General features: G+C 37.5%; 2 protein-coding genes across 5 annotated transcripts in view; one reads left to right on the top strand and one right to left on the bottom strand.

The window, feature by feature from the left end:
- Positions 1 to 8,930, bottom strand: part of PLAG1 (PLAG1 zinc finger) — a 44,266-nt gene extending 35,336 nt beyond the window's left edge. For 2 of the 3 annotated variants that reach the window (XM_036264074.1, XM_036264067.1), the window contains exon 1: positions 8,751 to 8,930. The gene's annotated coding sequence lies outside the window, so the exon portion shown is untranslated. The remainder of the gene's footprint in view (positions 1 to 8,750) is intronic. The other variant, XM_036264068.1, reaches the window with a different exon arrangement.
- Positions 8,931 to 9,357: 427 nt separating this feature from the next.
- Positions 9,358 to 16,552, top strand: CHCHD7 (coiled-coil-helix-coiled-coil-helix domain containing 7). Of its 2 annotated transcripts, none has more exons than XM_036264097.1 (4): positions 9,358 to 9,463; positions 12,416 to 12,514; positions 14,340 to 14,438; positions 15,415 to 16,552. In XM_036264097.1, the coding sequence occupies exons 1-4, from the start codon at positions 9,368 to 9,370 to the stop codon at positions 15,517 to 15,519; spliced, it is 399 nt and encodes a 132-aa protein (XP_036119990.1). In that variant the 5' UTR covers positions 9,358 to 9,367; the 3' UTR covers positions 15,520 to 16,552. The 2 variants fall into 2 exon arrangements, with proteins under 2 accessions (XP_036119990.1, XP_036119991.1); XM_036264098.1 differs by having other exon boundaries at positions 14,296 to 14,438; positions 15,415 to 15,525.
- Positions 16,553 to 21,685: the final 5,133 nt, after the last annotated feature.

Raw genomic sequence — 21,685 nt, forward strand, 5'->3', positions numbered from 1 at the left:
TGGGAATGGCCAAAGCAGGCATGCAAGTGTGCCTGAAATCTGATTATGAAAACACTTCTTAGACACACGGGTATTTTGGTTTTAATTAAGAAATTCCTTTTAATTCTGGCAGAAGTATCATGTATCTTAGAAAAGCTCTCATGAGTCAGCCTCTGAATGTGATCAATTGCACTTTCAAAACCAATTGCTTTCTCTCTTCCTCTTCCTACACTGACTGATAAAAGGTGAACTGAGCATGATAAAATTTAAGCACTACACCAGATCCAATGTTTAAATAGAGCAATTGGATTTATAGTATATATTTTAAAAGATAACCTGAGCTATGATTAAAAGTGCTTCAAGATAAAAATTTTTAAAAGAATAACATGATCTTGGGAACACAAATGCTCTTATTAAATAAAAGCAGTTAAAGTTTTATAACTATCTTAATTAGGTTATAATGTCTAAAAAGAACACCTTTTAAAGAAAACATCTGTAAAATTACTTTTTACATCTGTAAAATACCCTAAGAGTATTAAATGCTTAATGATTAAAATTTTCAAATACAGTGATATTCAATTAATGAAGATAAAACAGTACTCACCCATTTACCACTTTTCTTTGAAAAGTAACTATAATAATTGAGTGTATTATTATTTTCAAAGTAATTTTGTCCATGTATTTGAAAAACATATTTTCATTAACTGTCAAAGGACAGATGTTTAGAAACTTGTACAAACTGCCAGACTTTTATATGTATTCACTTTGTTTACAAACTTCTAGGCATACAAAAATAGATTCAGGTACAAAAATAACTTTTAACTAAAATTCCCTATATTTCAGCAGTACATCAGTTATCCAGTTAAATATTTAAAGCTTCCATTCTATGTCTAATTAAATCTATTACCTGATAGTAATATATTTCATTTTGATATGGGTAATTATGATAATATATTTTATATGTAGTATCTTTAAAATGTGACATATGCCAAATTATTGTTAAGAAATATGTCTTATACCTTTTGTCTTAAAAGTAAACTAAAGCAAATTACATTAAAAGCTAAACCTGATACATATACTTTACACAGGGCATGGTTAAATCAGTTATTTGTTTGCATGACAGTAGCGCTGAGCATGCTCAAGTTTTATGAAGCAGAAAAGAAAAGCATAAAATATCACCAACTGTTGTCAGAGGTGTGCTCTAGACTCATAGGCACCTTCCTTCTTTGAAACATTTTAAACTCTTTCAGATAAGAGCTACTGGGGTTGCTTCCACCTCTCTTAGTCTAATTAACCTATTTTATTGTATGTCTAATTCTATTTTAATGCTAAAACCCTATGTATTTGAATCATGATTTTCAAATAAAAGACTATTAATATTAGAAGAGAAACATAACTGAGATGGAAATTTTACTCAATTAAATTACCTCAGACAATAACAAATTAGAAAAACAGAAAACAACATTTTCTCAGAATTACTTAGAAAATAATTGTAGAAGTACAAGGAAAGAAAATTCATGTTGGAGATGTAGCTTAAAATCTGATATGTTTGTCATATTAATATTTATTTCTAAGGTTATAATAAATTTTATTTTAATACGTAAAATGACAACTCTCCTATAAACTATAAATTTAGAAGAAATTCAGTTTTAAAGTAATGGAGCTAGTTCCTCTTCTTTGGAATGGAACAGTTAGAGAAATTACATTTAGGCAATGCAAAAAGTAGATTAAGAAAGGGAATGTACACTTATATAAAAGAGTATTTTCATTTCACTGCCTCAAGTTGATAAAAATAAAAGCTATTATAAGCCTAATGAAAAGTGATGTGGGCTCTATGTAATTCCATCATTAAGACAATACAAGGAAATAAAATCAAGTTATTGAGAAAATCTAGCAGACTAAAATTCAAATAATGCTATTTTGAACCTGCACATTTGAACTACCTTAAGCTTTCAAGTTCAGGTTCTTAAAATTCTCCTAACCAAGAACAATTGAATCAACTTTCTACTAATGTACCTTTCAAGTGAATAAAATTAATTAAAACATTTTCTAATTTTGTCTTTTAGCCTAAGGAAATCACTTCCTCATTCTTTAATTGATTTCTAGTTTAACAGTCTCCAAAAATACATCTCAAAAGTAAAGGCTCTAATGTCTAACTATTTATTAAAAAGATATAATTTTTTAAAAAGGGAAATGGCAGCCCTTTTGTTGCAGCATTTAATCTGAGAATATTCCCACTCTCAGAAATGAAAAGATAAAATATCACAAATAATCAACATTGTACATGTGCAATTCCAATGATGGTTTGAGACAATAATTCTAATATTTAATAACTGAAAGTCTAAAATGAGTCTCTTACTCTCAAAAAAGAGTTCAAGCCTCTGCAATGGCAAATCATTCACAATCTATAGAGGATTCAGTCTCCCTATAAGAAAAGATGCCTCCTTTAACCTCAAAATATTTTCTAATATTAAAGGAAACTTATATTCTCGAACATAACAGTATAATAGGTCTAGATTCTCCTTCAGAAAAATAAATTGCTAATTAACAAATAGGAAGAAAAAAATTTCTTTTATCATCAGCATACACCTAAAAACATTCCAGAAATTAAGAACTTTATTCATGAATGTTTTTATCTTTACCTTATGAAAGAAAAGCTTTTTAAATGTTATTAAGTCTGAAAGAAATTAGTTTAATTTGCCCTAACAAAGTCCACAAAGTACATTGCTGTTAGACTAAGGTTTTAAAATTATTTCATTAACTTAACAAAAAGTTTTAAACTTTCTGATGGAGAATGAAGAAAATAATTTTCAATGGTTTCTAAGATTTAATTTCTAAAATCTTTTAAAAAATAACAGAAAATTATTTTTCCTTATTTAAAAATTAATAATTCCAAATAACCCCTACAAATTATTCTTAGAATTTAATTTAGTTTAATTCAAATCTAAGAAGATATAGAGAAAAAGCTTTAGGGGAATTAATTTTTAAAAGGTTATCACAGAATGAGCAATTTGTATCAAAATACTCTCATAGTTCCTCCAGTTATCACTCATATTTAGAAGGGGGTAAATTTATTACTATTTTTGCTTTTTAGTTAGTTATTCTTTATCCAAATAAGTCAAAATTTAAAATTAACATGATTAATATTTGATTCTGAAATTCTCATTCACCTAGTTCTTTCCCATCAACTTTGGGCATTTTAATCCATACTTAAGCTCTTATATACACTTTTATTACATAAAACTCTTAATTTTTAAAAGGCATCAAAAAAGAACATTTTTGCTTTCTCACACCTTCACATTTCTGTTTTCTATGTTTTTAGAAATAGTTTTTACTTTAAAAAATGCAAAGAAACACTTCAAGCAAATTGCTTATCCTATTAACCCTAGGACACAATTGCCTAAGTTCACTCATTCTACATACACATACACATTTCTTAGGTAGTCATCTCAAATTCCTAACACACACTGTGGTTAGTTTAATACCATGATCCTGCAGTAACTCTGTTTACAAGACATCCAGGGACATTTAAATACTAACAATTTTCATGCAATATCATACCACTTCACTATTTAAAAATGAGATATATATTATTTGTGTTTTATAAAAATGTTTTTGTTTTCTCATAAGCATTAATAAAAAAGAGCAACAACCTGCACACCTTAATAACAGCAAACACAAAATCAGAAAACAAAAATACCAAAACACCCTTGGTAGTTGCACATCACCACATCCTTGTCAATACCACCACAGAAAGAGGAGGCAGGGACAGGTGTACACAGTGAGCAGAATGTAAACCTCTGGGCAGCAGGCCAAGCGATTCAAAAGTAAAAATCAAATTATGCCTCTGTAATAACTTCTACTAGGCTTTCATTCATGTATTATTTCTTATAACTTCAGATGTTAAAAACTATACACCAACACTTTTGTAAAATCTGATCTAAATTTTTCAGTTTAATTTCTCAAATTATATTTAAAAACTATATTTGTTAATGAGTTATAAAAGTTGTCCTGTTATAAATGAAAACTAGTAACACAGTAGATGTCAGGTTCAGGTATTTCAATAAATACAAAAAGTAAAAATTAGTTACCTACAAAGTGGTCTTATTGTAAAATGAAAAAGAATTTCCATGTATGAACTCTAATATCACAGTTAACTTTACAGTTCATCAATCCAATGCACCCTGCCCTCACATTTAACTTATTTGTAAATACTTTTCCAAGGCTACCTAAACACTTACTAATTAGTTAAATATGCTGCCTACTTCCTCTTAAAATTAAAGAAATTAAAGGTCCACTTTTGTTTTTTTGCTATGTCTGATATATTTTCAAAGTATTTGATGTGTTACAAAAGGTGTCTGTCAAGTTCTTAAAACATTTAAAAAATGACTCAAGGGGCAATTTATAGCCCTTTTTACCTTTAACATATTCACTACCTTGGAGTTTGTTGAACACATTCAGTTGCTCTTTCCTTCTTTTGAAACTCTTGCCTTATTCAAATAACTTAACTAAAGAATCTAAGATATTATCAATATAAAGAGAAAAAAATATATATTTATTTCTTACAACATTTGGAAACACATCAAAAAGAACAAATATTCCAGTGGAAGTCAAGTTATTCAGTAAAACTCTTTTCTTTTTTTTTTTCTTTTTTTGAGAGAGAGAGAGAGAGAGAGAGAGAGAGAGTGTGTGTGTCTGTGTGTGTGTGTGTGTGTGTGTGTGTAACAGCTAATTTTTCATATATCTTAATTTTCCAAAGAACAGTATTGTAAATAAAAAGATTAATACATTCCTAGAAGGAACCAATATTTTGATTACACAGCTCAAGAGGCAAATGATTATTGAAACAAAGCTTCAAAGATAGTTATAGTTATGTTTCGGTTATCTGGCTTTTCAAATATCAAATACAGGCACATTACATTTAACTTACCAAATAACAATTAAATCCCGAGAAAGAAAATTTCCAGAATACCAAAACAAAATGTATACAGTAACAACCAAGATTCTGTTAAAAATGAAGGAAAAATCCTCCACCTTTGCGTAATATTAAACCACAGAGCATTCTTAAAATTTTAAACTATATTGATAAAAGCAAATTCACTTATTTAGCTATGTCTGCATATTAAAATATGTTGGTTATAAGAAATATACAGATAATAGAATTTTATCAGTATTAGTCCAGATTTATAAATCATTTTCCACAGCACCTAAATTCCTTATAGCAAATAGCTAAATTAGGCATATACATTTCAAATAAGAATCTCAATCTATTAGGTTTTTCTAACTGATATATAGATTTTGAGTATACAATATCCTTAGATTATTTCTATAAATTGGTATAATTTAATTGTAGCTTCAGAAAAAGGATGTTCAACAGATGTATTTCTAAGGCATTAAAAAAGCTCAATACAACCAATTCAAATTAGATATTGTGCTGTGCCCTATCTAAAAACTCCCTAAGGAATTACAGATTTTATACTTGTGCACTGAGAGTGCATTTCCTAATTCAGACAAGTAACTAGTTATGACAAACCCAAACCTGAAGAAAGTTTTACATCACCTTTTCTGAGAGATAGAACTCCACAATACCAGCACTTTTATTTAGGTTAACAATAACCGTAACTTGAAGGGTCCAAACAGCCGGATTAACTCAATGGTTTAAAATAATTGAAAGTATTACTTTTCCTTCACTTTTACAGAAATTGAATTTATTGACATTAGTATCTGGTTTGTCAAAGAGGCAACTATTCAAGATCTAAAAGACTCATTTATTTTAAACACATAGACTAATTCTGACTACTTATAGTCAATGTTCCTGTCTTGAGCTAAAATACAATAAAAATGTAAAATAAATTTCAAAGGTCTTACAAGTATTAATAACATTCTAAAATATCTGGACAGAAGACTATTTTGGGGATTAAGTAAGTTTCTCTTCTGCATTGATAGTTTAATCACTTTCCAATCAATTTTGATTTAACAGTGGTTCAAGGGAACAATTTTTAATGAGTTCTTATAAAGTTGTAATTGCTTCCAAAATCAGAAGCCACAAGATGATGTACTCAAACATTAGACGGATGTAATGCTGTTATGGAGGTATTTACAGAAAGGTGCAGATAAGAGCTCAGTTGTGAACACAAGTTAACATTCAATAGACTCCAAAATAATAATTTGTTTGTACAGTATGGCAAGAAAAAATATTCTCAATAGGAAGTATAAATATCTAGCCCTATTTTTAATCCATTTCTATAAATCATAAAAACAAAGGAAAATAGGCATTTATTCTAGACACTCCTTATACCTGTGGAAAACAGAACACAAGTAATTTTTATTCAAGATTAACCTTAATCCCAAATAGAATACAGCTAATAATTTACATATTTAAAATTTTGAAAATATTGTAGAAATCTAAACCATTTAAAGTGACAGTAGTTTGTGCTCAGTAAACCTTTTCTGTTAAATAACACAAGTAAATTAACTTAAGATGCAAACTGATAGGTATGAGTATTCAAAAGTCTTGTAATTTCAAAGGCATAGAGTTACTGCACATGTATAGGATGGGTTTTAAAAATGGGTATTCGTAAACTTTTCCATGGTGTTGGTGTATGTGCTTTTTTTTCCTCCCCCTTAAAGAAATGCTCACTGCTTGCAGTGTTAAAGAATCTCCATCATTCTGTCTAGTTTTCAACCAGAAGTCCTCGTTGTACCTTAAGCCAAATTGAATATTAGGTATTTTACAGCTTTTTACAAAATGGCTGTAAAATCACATTATGGGCATACACAGCTCTTTGATCTCACTGCACAGAATTCATAACTGTTCAATAATGCTATACCATTACACCACACACCTTAAACTATTTCCATTTTTCCACAATTCCTTCCAAAATCAGCTTCCAAAGCAAAGCAACATAACATGAAAAGTTCCTGGGAGGGCTTGTTACACAAAAGAACAATTTGGAAACAAATTAATCTACACAATATCCATCTTCTGTTGAGCTTGTTTATCCCTCCTTTCCCTCTATCACTCCTTAAGGTGGACGCACTTGAGTAATGGAAAGAAGGTTCTTCCATCACCATACACCCTCCCAGCACCTCTGCTTTTGGTCCTCAGACAGTGATTCTGTGTAGGTGATGAAAATCATAGGAAAAGAGAAGCTGTCCCTTTAAAATGCCCTGCTCTGTCCCATATCCCACGTGGAACCAACATCAGCAGCACTTTCCCATTAGCTTCAATGTGATGCAAGAGGCACCATGCTTTTATATACATAAACCAGAAAACATCAGCTTAACATTCTTTACTGAGGATGAACAGGTGAAGCAAATGTGTCAAGAAGGGAGAGCCAAGCAACTCCCTACCCCTCCCCAAAAGGTGCTCCAGTCTCGCACTCCAGTCTCTCAGTGCAACATCACCTCTCTACCCCTCCTGTGTAGAGCCTAGTTTAAATAAAGGAGGGAGCCACTAACAAAACCTGAAGTATAAATGCGACGAAAATGCAATCTAAAGCCGGAAAGGTTTATTCTTCCAATCACACATATTAACTCTATTAAGAAAAATGGCATCACTTTTTTTTCCCACCAACCCCCCCCAAACCGCAAAGATCATTAAAACAGAGTTATAAAATAGCAAATATAGTGTTTATCTTATCTTAGATCAGTCCACATTACCAGTAAGTTTAGCAGTTTCTGCACTACCACCTCCCCCCTTCCTCCCCCTCCTTCTCTTGCATCGGATTTTCACGTTTTCTCATTGTCGGTTGAGTTATAAAAGGCTTTTGCCCTTCGAAAGTTTTAAAAAATAAATAAATATTAACTCCTTGGTCCCTGCAAAGTCAAAATGGACTTCAGGGGAAAGGCGGTTCATACTTTTACCTTTAGCAAAAAAAGGGGGAGCATCCCGGATTTTTAGGGATTTTTTGCGATTTTTTAAAAATTTTTATTTGGTTATATGCCTGAGTTCTCCCTCCATTTTGGTTGTTTATGATACTGACAACAAGCTGTCCCTGCTCTGTGCAGATCTCCTGCTTTCATTTAGCACCCCCTCCCCCTACCCCCCCCTCGCAGCCACACATCCAGGGTTCACACCTCCCCGAAGACCCCGCACCGGGACCCCGACTCGCCCACCTGAGGAAAGGGCAAAAACAAATTCATTTCTCCAAAAAAGAAAAACCTCTTTTGAAAGAGGGGCAAAGTTACCCCAAGTCACTCAAAGTGCCCCCCAAATATTGCCGACTGCGGGTTTCCGCCAGGCCCTTTGGGAAGCGACCTTCCCCCGGGATGTTTTGGTGGAAAATGCGGAGAGTTTACTCTCAAAACTGAATTTATATTAATTTTTCCCTTATTTTTCGGGTCTCTAATGTCTTCCGCTCTCGCTGCTGCCGCTGCCGCTGTCACAATATTCACAGCACCAGAGAGGAGGAGGAGGAGGAGGAGGAAAACTTTTCAAACTTTCCAGACCCTGAATAAAGGTTTTTTTTTTTTTTTTTTCTTTTTTTTTTCCCACCGACTTCACCTTTGGGTCTCCAGCCGCATCGCCCCCTGCCCTGTCAGAAGCTACTTCGGGAGTCCTCACACCCTCAATTATTTATTTTATTTTATTTTTTATTATTATTTTTCTCTCTGGGGTCCTGAGCAGGGGCTGAGAGTAGCACAAACTTTTCCTCCTCCTGCCGCCGCCGCTGCTCCTCTGCCCCCTCGGCTAGTCCCATAATTTAAATAACCCTGATATTTCTCCCGCTAAACGCCTTTCCGCCGCCCCGGACCCCGGGAGAACTCACCGCGGGGCTTTAACATCCTCCCTCCGGCCCGTCCGCCGCCTTTACACCGCCCGCGGAATTTCTAATAATTTTTTTCTCATATTTCGGGCTGGACGCGGCGGGCCTGGAAATTGTTTCCTTACGCCTCTTTCCAGCAGCCATTGTAGTGTATGCGCTGCCCCTGCAGCCCAACTTGCAGCTGCCGCCGCCGCCGCCGCCGCCGCCGACGTCGCGCCCACCGCCGCCTCCCCGGGCCTGCTCGGCCACCGCCCCCGCCTCCCGCCGGCCCGCCCCTGGTACCCGCCCGCCGCTGCACCCGCCCCTCCCCGCGCGCACTCCGCCCTAGGTCTGGCCACTAGACGCCACCGCCGCCAGGAACCGGCCCGTCGACTGGCGGGTGGAGACGCCGATCAATCAGAAGTGTTAAGAGGCGGGCCGCGGTGAGGGGGGCGCGGCGGGGCGGGGGAGGGCGGGGCCGCGCGCACCGCACCGCCCATTCCTCCCGCCTCAGCCCTCCTCCCGCCAGCTGGGGGTGGGGCGAGATCCTCCCGCCCCCGCCGTGCAGGGCCTCGTTCGGCTGTCAGTCTGGAGGCGGCGCGCGACGATTGGGCCGGCGGCCGCCGGGGAGCGGGGGCAGCATGTTGGGATGCGCGCTATTTAAGGTCCTGCTGCGTGAGCTATTGACGTGTTTGGAGCTGGAGACTGTTCGGTCCCTGGTGGAGCGGCTCCCCGAGGTGAGTGGTCCCGCAACCCTTGTTCCGTGACGGCTGCAGGGATGGGGGCATAGAGGGCTGCATCGAGCCGCCATGGGGCCCAAATACGTTTCCGCGCAAAGCCGCTTCCACCAGGCCTCACCACAGCGCGGGCACCTACCCCACGCTGCTCCCCGCGATACGAGACTGTTCGGGCTGGGGACGAGGAAAGTGACCCGTGCCCAGGCAACCACAACTGTTTCTTCAGCCTCCTTCCCAGCCTTTAAAGCGTAATTGCCTGCACCTACACCCAGGTTCCTGCGTTTTTCTCGCCCCCTGCCCCTCTGGGAACCGTTGAAGGTCGAAGCAAGGTGTGTTCACCTGTGCCCGCCGTCCAGGGTTAGATAGGCAGCATCGCGGAAGGCAGCGAGGTCTCATCAGACTTCCGTCTCTCCAGTTACTCCATTCGATTTCCCCGCCTCCCTCCGGTGTGCCACCCTGACTTCCTGACCCTGTCTCTCTGCACCCAGCAGTGGGTGAAGGGGTTTAGGTTCTCATATGACATTTATCACCTTCCCGATAGTTGCACCTGCATTTTGTCAGAACCACAGAGCCTGCGGACTTAGACGTAAGGCCCCTTACCGCTTCCCTTTCAAAGCTACTTGGAGAGTGGGGATGTGATGGGAAATCAAATACTTTTTAAAGCAGTTTGCTCTTTAGAGAAAATTTTAGAGTTGTTCCTTAAATGTGCTTTGAGACCCCTCCTTCAACTCTTTGGTTTTCTTTCTGGCAAGTAGAGCTTTGTACCTTTTGTTTAGTACCCTCAGAAAAGGAAGTAGATGAGGCCTCTCTAGTGGAACACTCGATCTTGCCCTTCAGCCTTGCTTCTCACTGTAAATTGACATTTCCAATTTACACAGGAGGAATTTATGCAAAGAAAGTGACATTCAGAATCCAAACTTAGATTGACTTGTATTTAGAATTCGTAGGGGAAAGGAAATGCAATGTTAATAAGCTCATGCTGCAAACCTAATTCAGGTATATGTAATGTTATCTAGGTGTTATTTTTAAAGAACTCCTGACTAATGATAATAATAAAATGCAGAGTAGGACACTTTCACGTAAGGCATGCAACCTGAGTTTTGTCTGTGTCTGATTGTTGTGATTATATTCAAGGAATATGACCAGCTAAGCAGAGTTCTGTGTTCTCACATAGTAAGATAGATATGAAAAGCAAGGCTGTACATTTACCATCATATCTCTGGAAGATCAAGCCTGGAAAAGAATTGTGTTCAATAGAGGAAGATGCTTCTAGATTTACTTGAACAGCATCTTGAATATCCCTTTGCCAAGTTGTTTCTGTTAGCTAGGTATACTCATGTATTGTTCAATGAAAATTGTAAAATAAAAGAATTACATAGTGGGTACGAAAAGTTAAAGGACTCCAGAATGACTAAACTTTTCTCCATCCTTCTTACAAAAGTTAGTCTCTTTTAGCCTGGACAACCTCATAATAGAAGAAATCAAACTAGGTGACATTTGATTGCGAATACCTCCACTTTTCAGGAGCCTGTGGGGTTTGATTATTTTTCCTGAATATACTTTATTTTATTTTAACATGACATATTGGGCAAGTAAAGTAGAAACTATTTCATACAAAAATTCTCACCTCTGTGTGGTTACGCTGACATTTTTTCTGTGGAGTTCTGTAGGTCATGCTACATTGTTTGCTGTCTTCTCCTTCCATCTTTAAGTGGAAGATGATTAAGTTAGAACAGGTTTAGGGAATATAAATAAAAACAGCTCTTTAAACTCAGAGCAGAGCATTTAAAAATATTTGTGGGTAACTCATCCATGGTATACAATATATTGAACAAAAATATCACTTTGAAATATTTGTTAACTGTTGTTTTTTTGAAAATTTTTTTCTTTTCATTCCTGTGACATCTCTGAAGATAATAGGCATACTAATTCCAGTTGAACTCCATTAAAGAGAGCAATTGTCTTGGGATACAGTTGATATACTTATTATATGACTATATGACTTGACTTGTAATAACTGATTGGCTCTTTGGCTCTTAGGCTCTTAGTTTCAAGTGTACAACATTCGACATTTTGCTATATGATGTGATCACAGCAATAAATCTTAATATAACCATGTGTCACTGTAGGGTATTATTGACTGTATTCCCTGTGCTGTACATTATCACCTTTAATCAATAAAGACTTCTGTAGGCTATATCTGTAAGGCTTGAGTTGAAAGATTAATGAAAGACAGTAGCACTTCTTCAATCCAGAAGAATCAATTAAATAGAAGATGATACTTATTAAAAATTTTTCAAAATGTCAACTAAGTAGTAAGTTTGTTTTTTGGTATATTGGCCACAGAATAGGCATTCATGTTCTTTAGTTAACAAATGTTTTTCCTAAAGTTGAGAGTGCATACAGTATTCTTAGGTTTTGTTAGTATAATTAATTGCTTAACCTTTAGAAATAAGCATAAACTAAAACTGAATTATAGCTGAACCATCTTTCTTTTTGGACATTATAATCAAATTTCAGTAGATGCATTATTTTATTTCTTATAATATGTTGTTGTTGATTTCAGAAAGAGGAAGGGAGAGGTAGAGAGAGAGAAACATCAGTGTGAGAGAGAAACATTAATTGTCTGCCTACTGCATATGCCCAACTGGGGACTGAGCCTGAAACCTAGGCATGTGCCCTGACCAGGAATGGAACCAGCAACCTCCTGGGATATGGATGATGCTCATCCAACTGAGCCACACCAGCTGGGTTCAGTGGATGCATTTAAATATGGCCTTTGTGTGGAGGCACCATGGCAATGCAAAGGAACAATATATCCGAGTCCTTATTTTCAAAATACAGAGGTTGCAGGAAGTTCCTCACTAGGTAATCATTATGCTAAAATCAATTTTCAAGTACTTATGGGGCTAATGAGATTTATTGATTTATTTTATGTCATCCACCGTATAGCTCTTTTCCCCTACATCTGCTATCCTCAGTAAGAAGACTGTTAGGATGCCAATGGTAGCCCGGAGACTGAGAGATCCTGACATAAATCCCTGCTTGTTGGTAAGGTGGTTGGCTTTTAATTTTCATGAGTGTTAAGTTGGGAAAACAGGCCTCTTCTGATTTTGTGGGCATCTGTTTTCTGCAGTTCTTTGTTTCTCAGTTTATTTGCTTTTTAATTTTAATGGGATTTAAAAAGTATATTTCCTGCCCAGAAATCCAGCAAATATTCACTTAGATCTCTTTTTTAAACTCTTTTCATTTATTATATTTAATTAATTTAGTTATTTTTTATTAAAGTATAATTGACATGTATTAGTTTCATGTGTACATTTGACTTTATATACCTTATGATGTGATCACCACAATAAGTCTAATATAACCATGTGTCACTGTAAGGTATTACGACTATATTCCCTGTGTTGTACATTACATCCCTGTCAGTCATTTATTTTGTAACTGGAAGTTTTACCTTCACCATTTTCACTCACCCTCCCAGCCGCGTTCCTTCTGGCAACCATCAGTTTGTTCTCTGTATCTACCAATCTGTTTCTGTTTTCTGCCATTCTTTTTAAAGTTATTTCTGTACAAAAAAATGTTTGTAACCAACGTATCCTTATTTTACTGGAGCATTTTTTAGATATGCATAATTTAGGTAACAAAGATTTGTCTCTTTTACGTTTTCCTTATGTATATATTATGCAAACATTTAGTTGTCACTATAATGTTAAATATGCATATGTAACACTGAAAAAAGTTTAAACATGGAAAGTATGATATTTTTAAATTGTCACTGAAATTTATGGTTTAATGGCAATAATTTCATCATGTCCTTGAAACCACTTGGCTGAGAATAAGGGACTAATATAGAATTAGTCTATTTAAAGTCTAAAGGTTTTCACAAAGGTATATAAACAAAATGTTTTGTTGAATAATAAGCTTTATTGACATTTATTTGGTATAACTAGCATTACTTCTGGCTTTGTCACCCTTGAATAATGTAATCATCATTCTGATGGTATGAAAATGATATTCCCTGATCCTATATGGATTTTTCAAATATACACATTCATTAATTATTTGGCATATAAATTTAGATTGTTCTGTATATTAGATGTTTTCAGCTGCTTTATTAAGTCTCTTTGGATAGAATATGTTTCTTAGATCTATGAAGCAACTTACCTATCCATTTAGTTAAAGCTTTCCTTTAGGTGGTGACCTCTCAGAATCATACCTTTTACGTTGAAGTTTGTTATCCAGTCTATTTCCCAAATTGAAGCTACCATCCTTTGAACTCATAGCCTTGTGTTTCTCACTTTGATTTTTGAAGTGATCTTAATGATATCTATTAAAATTGCTTACACAATAGTGTATTTACTTGCATAATGAAGTGAACGATAGCCAAAAATACATTGAGATGGTGTTAATTTAAGTTACCTTGATGTAGACCCATTGTTAGCAATTTACTTAGGATGTGAAAACTAGCATTAACATCAAACATTCAAGTCAAAGTGAGAACTTGAAAGAGCAGGAGAACTGTACTCTTGAGTCAGGAGACAATTTTGATTCTAGTTGTGCAGCAGTGATTTTGAGCACATTGCACCTTGCCTCAGCTTCTTTGTTAAATGGTTACTGGGTTAAATGATCTTAGTCATTGTTTCAGCTCAACTTCCTGTGATTAGATATTCAAAAAAACTGACCCGGACTATGAAAAGGAAGATGTCTGCCCTGAGCAGAATGAATGCTCGGGATAGTTGGAAAGATAAAACGGACAAAAAGCAACTATTTCATATTAGCTGCTTTGTGGGGAAAGCAACTTCAGAAGTTTTTTGGTTTTTTTTTAGATCCCATTCCACCTCTTAAATGATGCCTATCTTACATATTTAAGGAATCTGATGCTTCTGCCAGATGTATGGATGAAAATAACTATGACAGGGAAAGGTGTTCTAATTACTTCTTGAAGTACAAAAACTGCCGGAAATTCTGGGTAAGTCTAGCTTGGTTAGATGAGATAGTCCAACTCATCTCTTAGGCTTGGAACTGACGCCTGGAATGAATCGGAACTAACAGTCCTTTCTTTGGGATGGCTGTAGGTAAGACTTAACTTTTCAACTTTGTCCTCAGTGTGTTATTTTAGCCCTAAACAATCCTGAGAGCTCTTCTTAGTTGCCTCATCCTACTCCAGGGTATAAGGATGCAGTTCTAATATAGGTGGGTCTTTCTAGGTACCGTCGGCCTCATTTATCACGGTTAATCAGTTCCAGTCTGTACCGCGATCAATTTCCACGAAGTAGGATTCTCTATATACGTCCTCCCTCGCCACTTCCCGGCCACTTCCCGCTTCGAGACTGGCGGCTTCACACTCTCGCGGGTTTTCAGATGTAGTATAGTATTGGAAAAAACCGTGAGAGAGTGAAGCCACGAAAGTCAAAGCGCGAAGTGGCGAGGGACGACTGTATATAAGTATCTGCAGCCCTAAAAGAATAACTTTGTTATAATTTTATTTCTCTTGGAAATAACCATATGCCCTGCCATATCACGTATTACACTTCCATTTCTGCATCCTCCTCTCCCTCCGCCACCCAGGATAGTTTAAATGGTCCCATTTTTCTTGAGACATTGGTATATAATTTCTGTTTCTCTGAGCACTGGATCCAACTACTTCATTTCTCTCTGCTAAATGAACTGATGGTTTCATTGATGGACTGTACTTTGTGCTCTTGTAGTTAAACAGCATATCCCCATCCCAATTGCTAACATATTCCTGTGGGAATAGTCACTTCTGTTTCATTGTTAATTCTTTAAAAACTTAATCTGAAGTTCTACAATTTGTTTGGGGTTTTTTTTATACTTGGTTTTCATAATTTCCTTTTTGAGGAAGCAATGGCAAATTACAAGAAAATGATTAGCATTTACTATATGACTGATTTTGGTTTCTTCTCTTTTTTTATACCTACATACAGAATTCCATCATGATTCACAGAAGACAGAATGGAGTGAAGCCACCTATGCCAACAGCAGCAGAAAGAGATGAAATCTTGGGAGCAATGGGAAAGATGCCCTATTGAATGTTTACATTAAAATTGATTAACTTAAAAGGAGATAAATATTTTTAATAAATGACTACTGTAATCTTTTAAGATTGTACAAACCTAATCTGGACAGATCTTATATTTTACAAGGGGAGACAAAATTAAGTGAACCCTGCGTCCGTCCTTTGTGTTTGTTCTCAGTGCTGTGATGATCGTGTGCCACTGCGGACATGCGTGTCAGAGCCTACAGCACTTCCTAGTGTTACGCGAGTGTTAGGAAAGGCTACATAAGGAGCTGGGCTTTTTCTCTGGGTTTCAAAAAAAAAAAAGTAAAGGATGAAAAAGTAAAGACTTAATGGGGGTGAGAGGAAGGCAGTATTTAATGTGAGCAACAACATGGAAGGAAAGTTCGAGACATTCAGAGTTGTCTGTTGAGTCTTCCACCTAGAGTTTAAGGTGGGTGGAGGAGTAATGGCAGAGAAGACTGAAGTTGAGGGTGGATGTGTGGTGGACCACAGATCCAAGGCTCATTACTAAGATCTGTATCCTTCACTCACTTATCTTTGTTTCAGTTAGGTCAGTACGTTCACTAGGCAGGAAGGTGCCTTAAGTAAATGGCATGAAAAAGAACTGGTTTCCTTTAAAGAAAGGCATGGTTAAAGGATTCTGTGACTAAAATCCATAAATATTGAATAATTTTCTGAAGGCATAGTGTTCTTGAACTATGGGCATAGGAAACAAAGTGATTCTCAGAAGTAGGAAGAGATGGGCAGTGAAGGGTATGGAGTTCATCAGGTGAAGCAACTCTGGGATGAAACTAGAGCTCAACTTCACTTTATGACATAAAAATAATGTTCAGTACAGTAATGGGTGGATTGTATAGAAGCTCTCATGCCCACCTTAAAATCCAGTTTGTTTCATTTAAAGAATAGTTTTATAAAAGACATGTAATAATAGAGAAATCAACAAAAATACATGGTTTGTGTCCCTTTTCTTCATGTGGACCATGATCTAGAGCAGTGGTTCTCAACCTGGGGGTTGCGACCTTTTGGGGGTCGAACGACCCTTTCACAGGGGTTGCCTAAGACCATCGGAAAACACATATTTCTGATGGCAGTTCATAACAGGAGCAAAATTACAGTTATGAAGTAGCAATGAAAATAATTTTATGGTTGGGGGTCACCACAACATGAGGAACTGTATAAAAGGGTCACGGCATTAGGAATGTTGAGAACCACTGTCTAGAGTATAATTTTAATGACTGCTGACAAACTATCCATCTCATTGGTCTTAGTCCAAAACTCAGCTCAGATGCTTTTAAGCCATAGGACCTTGATTGGTAAATGTGATTCTATTTGAATAAAAAGTGATTTCATTTTGAGTAAAATTCTATTTGAATTTCTAGATTGTTTCAGAAATTCTTGGATTTGTAGTGCTTGTTCTAAAAATAGTGGATTACATTAGGACATGACAAAAAATTAATACATACTTGTGTGAGAAGCATTTCAGTACTTCTAGGCATACTTAAGAGTTTGGAATTTTAATATCACTTCTTTAAATGTACATGTCAATATTAACATTCATCCTATAGCTATTTGTCCTGGCATAGGTTTTTTTTTTTTTTTTTAAAAACATGAAATCATTTAATATGTTTTTATTGATTTTTTTTTTTAAGAGAGATAGAAATATTGATGTGAGAGAGAGACGTTGATTAGCTGCCACCTACACCCCACCTCAAGATCAAGCCCACAACCTGGGCATGTGCCCTCACCGAAAATTGAACTGGAACCTCTCAATCCACTGAGCCACACTGGCCAGGCACATAGCTCTTTTTAAATAGCAACTACATTGTAATATAATTCATATATCAAATCACCTATATTAAAGTGATTTTTAATATATTGACAATATTGTGCAGCCTTCACCACAATGGGTTTAAAACACATGTATCACCTTAGAAGAAAAACATGTACCCATTAGCACACATTCTTCATTTCCTCCTAACACCACCTTTCCTCCCCCCCTTCCCAAAACTTAGGCAATTATTTATCTACTTTCTTTTTTTTTTTTTTTTTTTATCCTCACCTGAGGATATTTTTCCATTTTTTGTACAGATAGAGTGGGAGGGAGAGAGAGGAAGAGAGAGAGAGAGAGAAACATCGATGTGAAGGGACACATCGAGTGGCTGCCACCCGCACGACCAACCAGGGCCGGGGACAAACTGCAACCGAAGTACATGCCCTTAGCGGGAACTGAACCCGGGTCTCTCCGGACCGCAGGCCGATGCTCTAACCGCTGAGCCAAACCGGCCAGGGCTTATCTACTTTCTTTATAATTGCCTGTCCTGGACACATGTAAGTGGAATCATATAATACATGGTCTTTTGTGACTGGCTTCTTTCCCTTAGCCTCATGTTTTCAAGGTTCGTTCATGTCACATGCATCAGTACTTTATTCTTGTTTATTACTGAGTAACATTCCATTTCATGGATATACCACATTTTACTTATTGATTCATTGGTTGATGGATATTTGAGTTGTTTCCACTGTTTGACTAAATATGGGTCATGCTGTGAAACATTTGTGTACAAGTTTTTGTGTGGGCATTTGTTTCTTTTTAGATATGCGCCTGTGAGTCAAGTGGTAACTACATTTAACCTTTTGAAGAACTGACGAAGTCTTTTCCAAAGTGGCAGCACCATTTTACAATGTAGGAGAGTTCCAGTTTCTCAACGTCCTCCAACACTTATTGGTCTTTGATTACAACTATTCTAATGGGGGTGAACTGGTATCTTATTGTGGTTTTGATTTGCATTTCTCTGATGGCTAATGATGTTGAGCATCTTTTCATGTGCATATTGGCCACATATATATTCTTTGGAGAAATGTTCATTCAGATGTTTTACACACACACACACACACACACACACACACATTTTTTTTAGTTCTCACCTGAGGATATTTTTTCCACTGATTTCTACATAGAATGGAAAGAAGAGAGAAACATCAATGTGGGAGAAACACATGGATTGGTTGCCTCCTGAACAGCCCCAACCAGGGGCAGGGATCAAACCTGCAACCCCTCAGTCCGCAGGCTGACGCTGTAACCACTGAGCCAAACGGACCAGGGCTTCTTTGCCCAGTTTTAAATTGGGTTGTGTATCTTCATTATGGAGTTGAAGGAGTTCCTTATGTATACTAGATACAAGTCTTTATCAGATACATGATTTGCAGCCCCCCTCCCCCTTTCTGTGAGCTGTATCTTCACTTTATGGTGTCCTTTGAAATACAAAGACTTTTAATTTTGATGAAGTCCCATTTATTTTTTTCTTTTGTTGCTTTTGGTGTCACATCTAAGAAAGCATTGCCTAGTTCAAGGTTACAAAGATTTACACATTTTTTTTCCTAAGAGTTTTGTGGTTTTTGGCTTTTATATTTAGGTCTTTGATCCATTTTGAATTAATTTTTGTATATGGTATGAAGTAGGAGTCCAACTTCAGTCATTTGTATGTGACTATCCAGTTGTCCCAGCACCTTTTGTTGAGAACACTGCTTACCTCCCCCCTTTTTTTTATCCTCACCCGACATTTTTCCATTTTTTGTTCAGATGGAGTGGAAGACAGTGAGAGAGGGAGAAACAGCGATGTGAAAGGGACACATCGTGTGGTTGTCACCCGCACGACCCAACCAAGGCCAGGGACAAACTGCAACCGAGGTACGTGCCCTTAGCGGGAACCGAACCCACGTCTCTCTGGACCGCAGGCCAACACTCTAACCGCTGAGCCAAACCGGCCAGGGCCGCTTTCCCTTCTTGTTGGAAATCAATTGATTGTATTTGTGAGAGTTTATTTCTGGACTTTCAGTTCTATTCCATTGATATGTCTATCCTTATGCCAGCACCACACTGTCTTGATTACTGTAGCCAGCACCACACTGTCTTGATTACTATTGCATTTGTAGTAATGCAAAGCTCTCTGATGATTGGTTTCTATAAATGTGTTTTCTGTAAAGTGTTTTTAATGACTAATTGTTTGGGTATTTTTGATCAGCAAACCCTTACTATATAATCATAATATAGCTCCACCCAGGAAAATTTAAAGTAGTCTACAGTAATTCCCTAACTCCTTGTTTACATCTTTACACATACTGATAAGTTCAGTATACCCTTCCTGGAACCAGGTTGTTCAATACTTCGTTTCATCACTTTAGGGGAGCAGGGGGAGACAGAGTCCCAGGGGTTTTCCTTGTTACCACTGTTAAATTTGCCACTATTACATTTCTCCTTTTGAGATTCTACTTTGGGGGAGGTAAAGCTAATTAACCTGATAATTGTGTCAGGACATTAGTGAATGTCGTGAAATATTTGGAGTTAGGCAAGCCTTTGATATTAACTATCAACTAACAAAACAGAAAGTGTTTTACTGTGTCCACGTACATTTCACTGTTGTAGAAAGCACCCCATCGATTCTCCATGGGATGGGGAGTGTGGCACACTGTGGACTATGCAACAGCAATCCTTTTGAGAATCACTGTATCCATTTGAAAGCTGGAGGGTATAAACAATATCATTCATGGTTATATCCATAATCTCTGGTATGCTTTTAATGTTCAACAAATGTGTATGTTTTGGGGGAGGGATGGCTTTTAAAATTGCACACATTGAGAAACATGTAGGTTCAAACAGTGTAAAAGGGTATACGATGTAAATAAATCTGGCCAAAAGCCTTCAGTGTTGAATTTTCCAGGTTTTCTATGCATATACAATCATATCTATATATTTATTTGCTGATTTTACACAAAAAGATCATCATAGTGCATGAGCAGCAGGTACCTTGCTTTTTTCACTTAGTGGTATACTTGGGAATAATTCTTCATCAATGATTGTAGATTGATTGCATTTTTTCAATAGCTACAATTCCCCATTGCTTAGATATGATATCATTGAACAGTCTCCCCCTGATTGGTTTGCTATTAGAAACAAAATTGCCACAAGGATCCTTGTATATGGCTCATTGTTCCTGTTTTTATTCATAAGATAAATTTCTAAGAGGGCAGTTTTTAGGATCAAGGTTTCAGCATTTGAAGTTTTATAGACTTTGAAAAATCACCCCCATGCCTCCATTTGGAGCACACAAATGTTTACTCCCATCAGCAAAACCTGTAAGTGTGTCTTTTCACACTCAGTCCCACTGGGGTACTTTAAAACTCTCATCCTTACAATTAATGAGTGAAAAAAGGAATGGGTGTTTTTATTTTCTTTGCTTATTCTTTTTAAAAATATTTTTTCTTGCCCTGGTCGGTTTGGCTCAGCAGTTAGAGCGTCGGCCTGTGGTCCGGAGAGACCCGGGTTGGGTTCCCGCTAAGGGCACGTACTTCGGTTGCAGTTTGTCCCCGGCCCTGATTGGTCGTGCGGGTGGCAGCCACTCGATGTGTCCCTTTCACATCGATGTTTCTCTCTCTCTATCTCTTCCTCTCTCTCCCTCCCACTCTATCTGTACAAAAAATGGAAAAATGTCCTCGGGTGAGGATTAAAAAAATATATATTTTTTTTTTCTTTATTGATTTTACAGAGAGGAAATAAGAGGGAGAGAGAGATAGAAACATCAATGAAAGAGAACATCGATTGGCCACTTCCTACATGCACCCCACTGGGGACTGGGCCCACAACCTGGGCATGTGTCTTACCGGGAAACTAACCAGTGACCTCTTGGTGCATGGGTCAGCACTAAACTACTGAGCCACACCTGCCCGGCTTCCTTCCTTCCCTCCTTCCTTCCCTCCTTCCTTCCCTCCTTCCTTCCCTCCTTCCTTCCTTCCTTCCTTCCCTCCTTCCTTCCTTCCTTCCTTCCTTCCTTCCTTCCTTCCTTCCTTCCTTCCTTCCTTCCTTCCTTCCTTCCTTCCTTCCTTCCTTCCCCTCCCTCCCTCCCTCCTCCACTGCTCCCCCCTCCCCCTCCTCCCCTCCCCTCCCCTCCCCTCCCCTCCCCTCCCCTCCCCTCCCCTCCCCTCCCCTCCCCTCCCCTCCCCTTTCTTTAAAGAATGTTGGTGGAGCCCTGGCCAATTTGGCTCAGCAGTTGGAGTCTCAGCCTGCAGACCACTGAGTCTTGGGTTCAATTCCAGTCAAGGGCATGTACCTTGGTTGCAGTTTGTCCTTGGCCCTGGTTGGGGTTGTGGGGGAGGTAACAGTCAATGTGTCTCTCTCACAT

This window comes from Molossus molossus, unplaced genomic scaffold (assembly GCF_014108415.1).
Source record: "Molossus molossus isolate mMolMol1 unplaced genomic scaffold, mMolMol1.p scaffold_m16_p_16, whole genome shotgun sequence".
NCBI classification, from domain to species: domain Eukaryota; kingdom Metazoa; phylum Chordata; class Mammalia; order Chiroptera; family Molossidae; genus Molossus; species Molossus molossus.

Coding starts and splice junctions, on each gene's coding strand:
- CHCHD7 (XM_036264097.1), top strand. CDS start 9,368: ATGTTGGGATGCGCGCTATTTAAGGTCCTGCTGCGTGAGCTATTGACG. Junction 9,464..12,415: donor TGGTGGAGCGGCTCCCCGAG/GTGAGTGGTCCC, acceptor TCCACCGTATAG/CTCTTTTCCCCTACATCTGC. Junction 12,515..14,339: donor ACATAAATCCCTGCTTGTTG/GTAAGGTGGTTG, acceptor TACATATTTAAG/GAATCTGATGCTTCTGCCAG.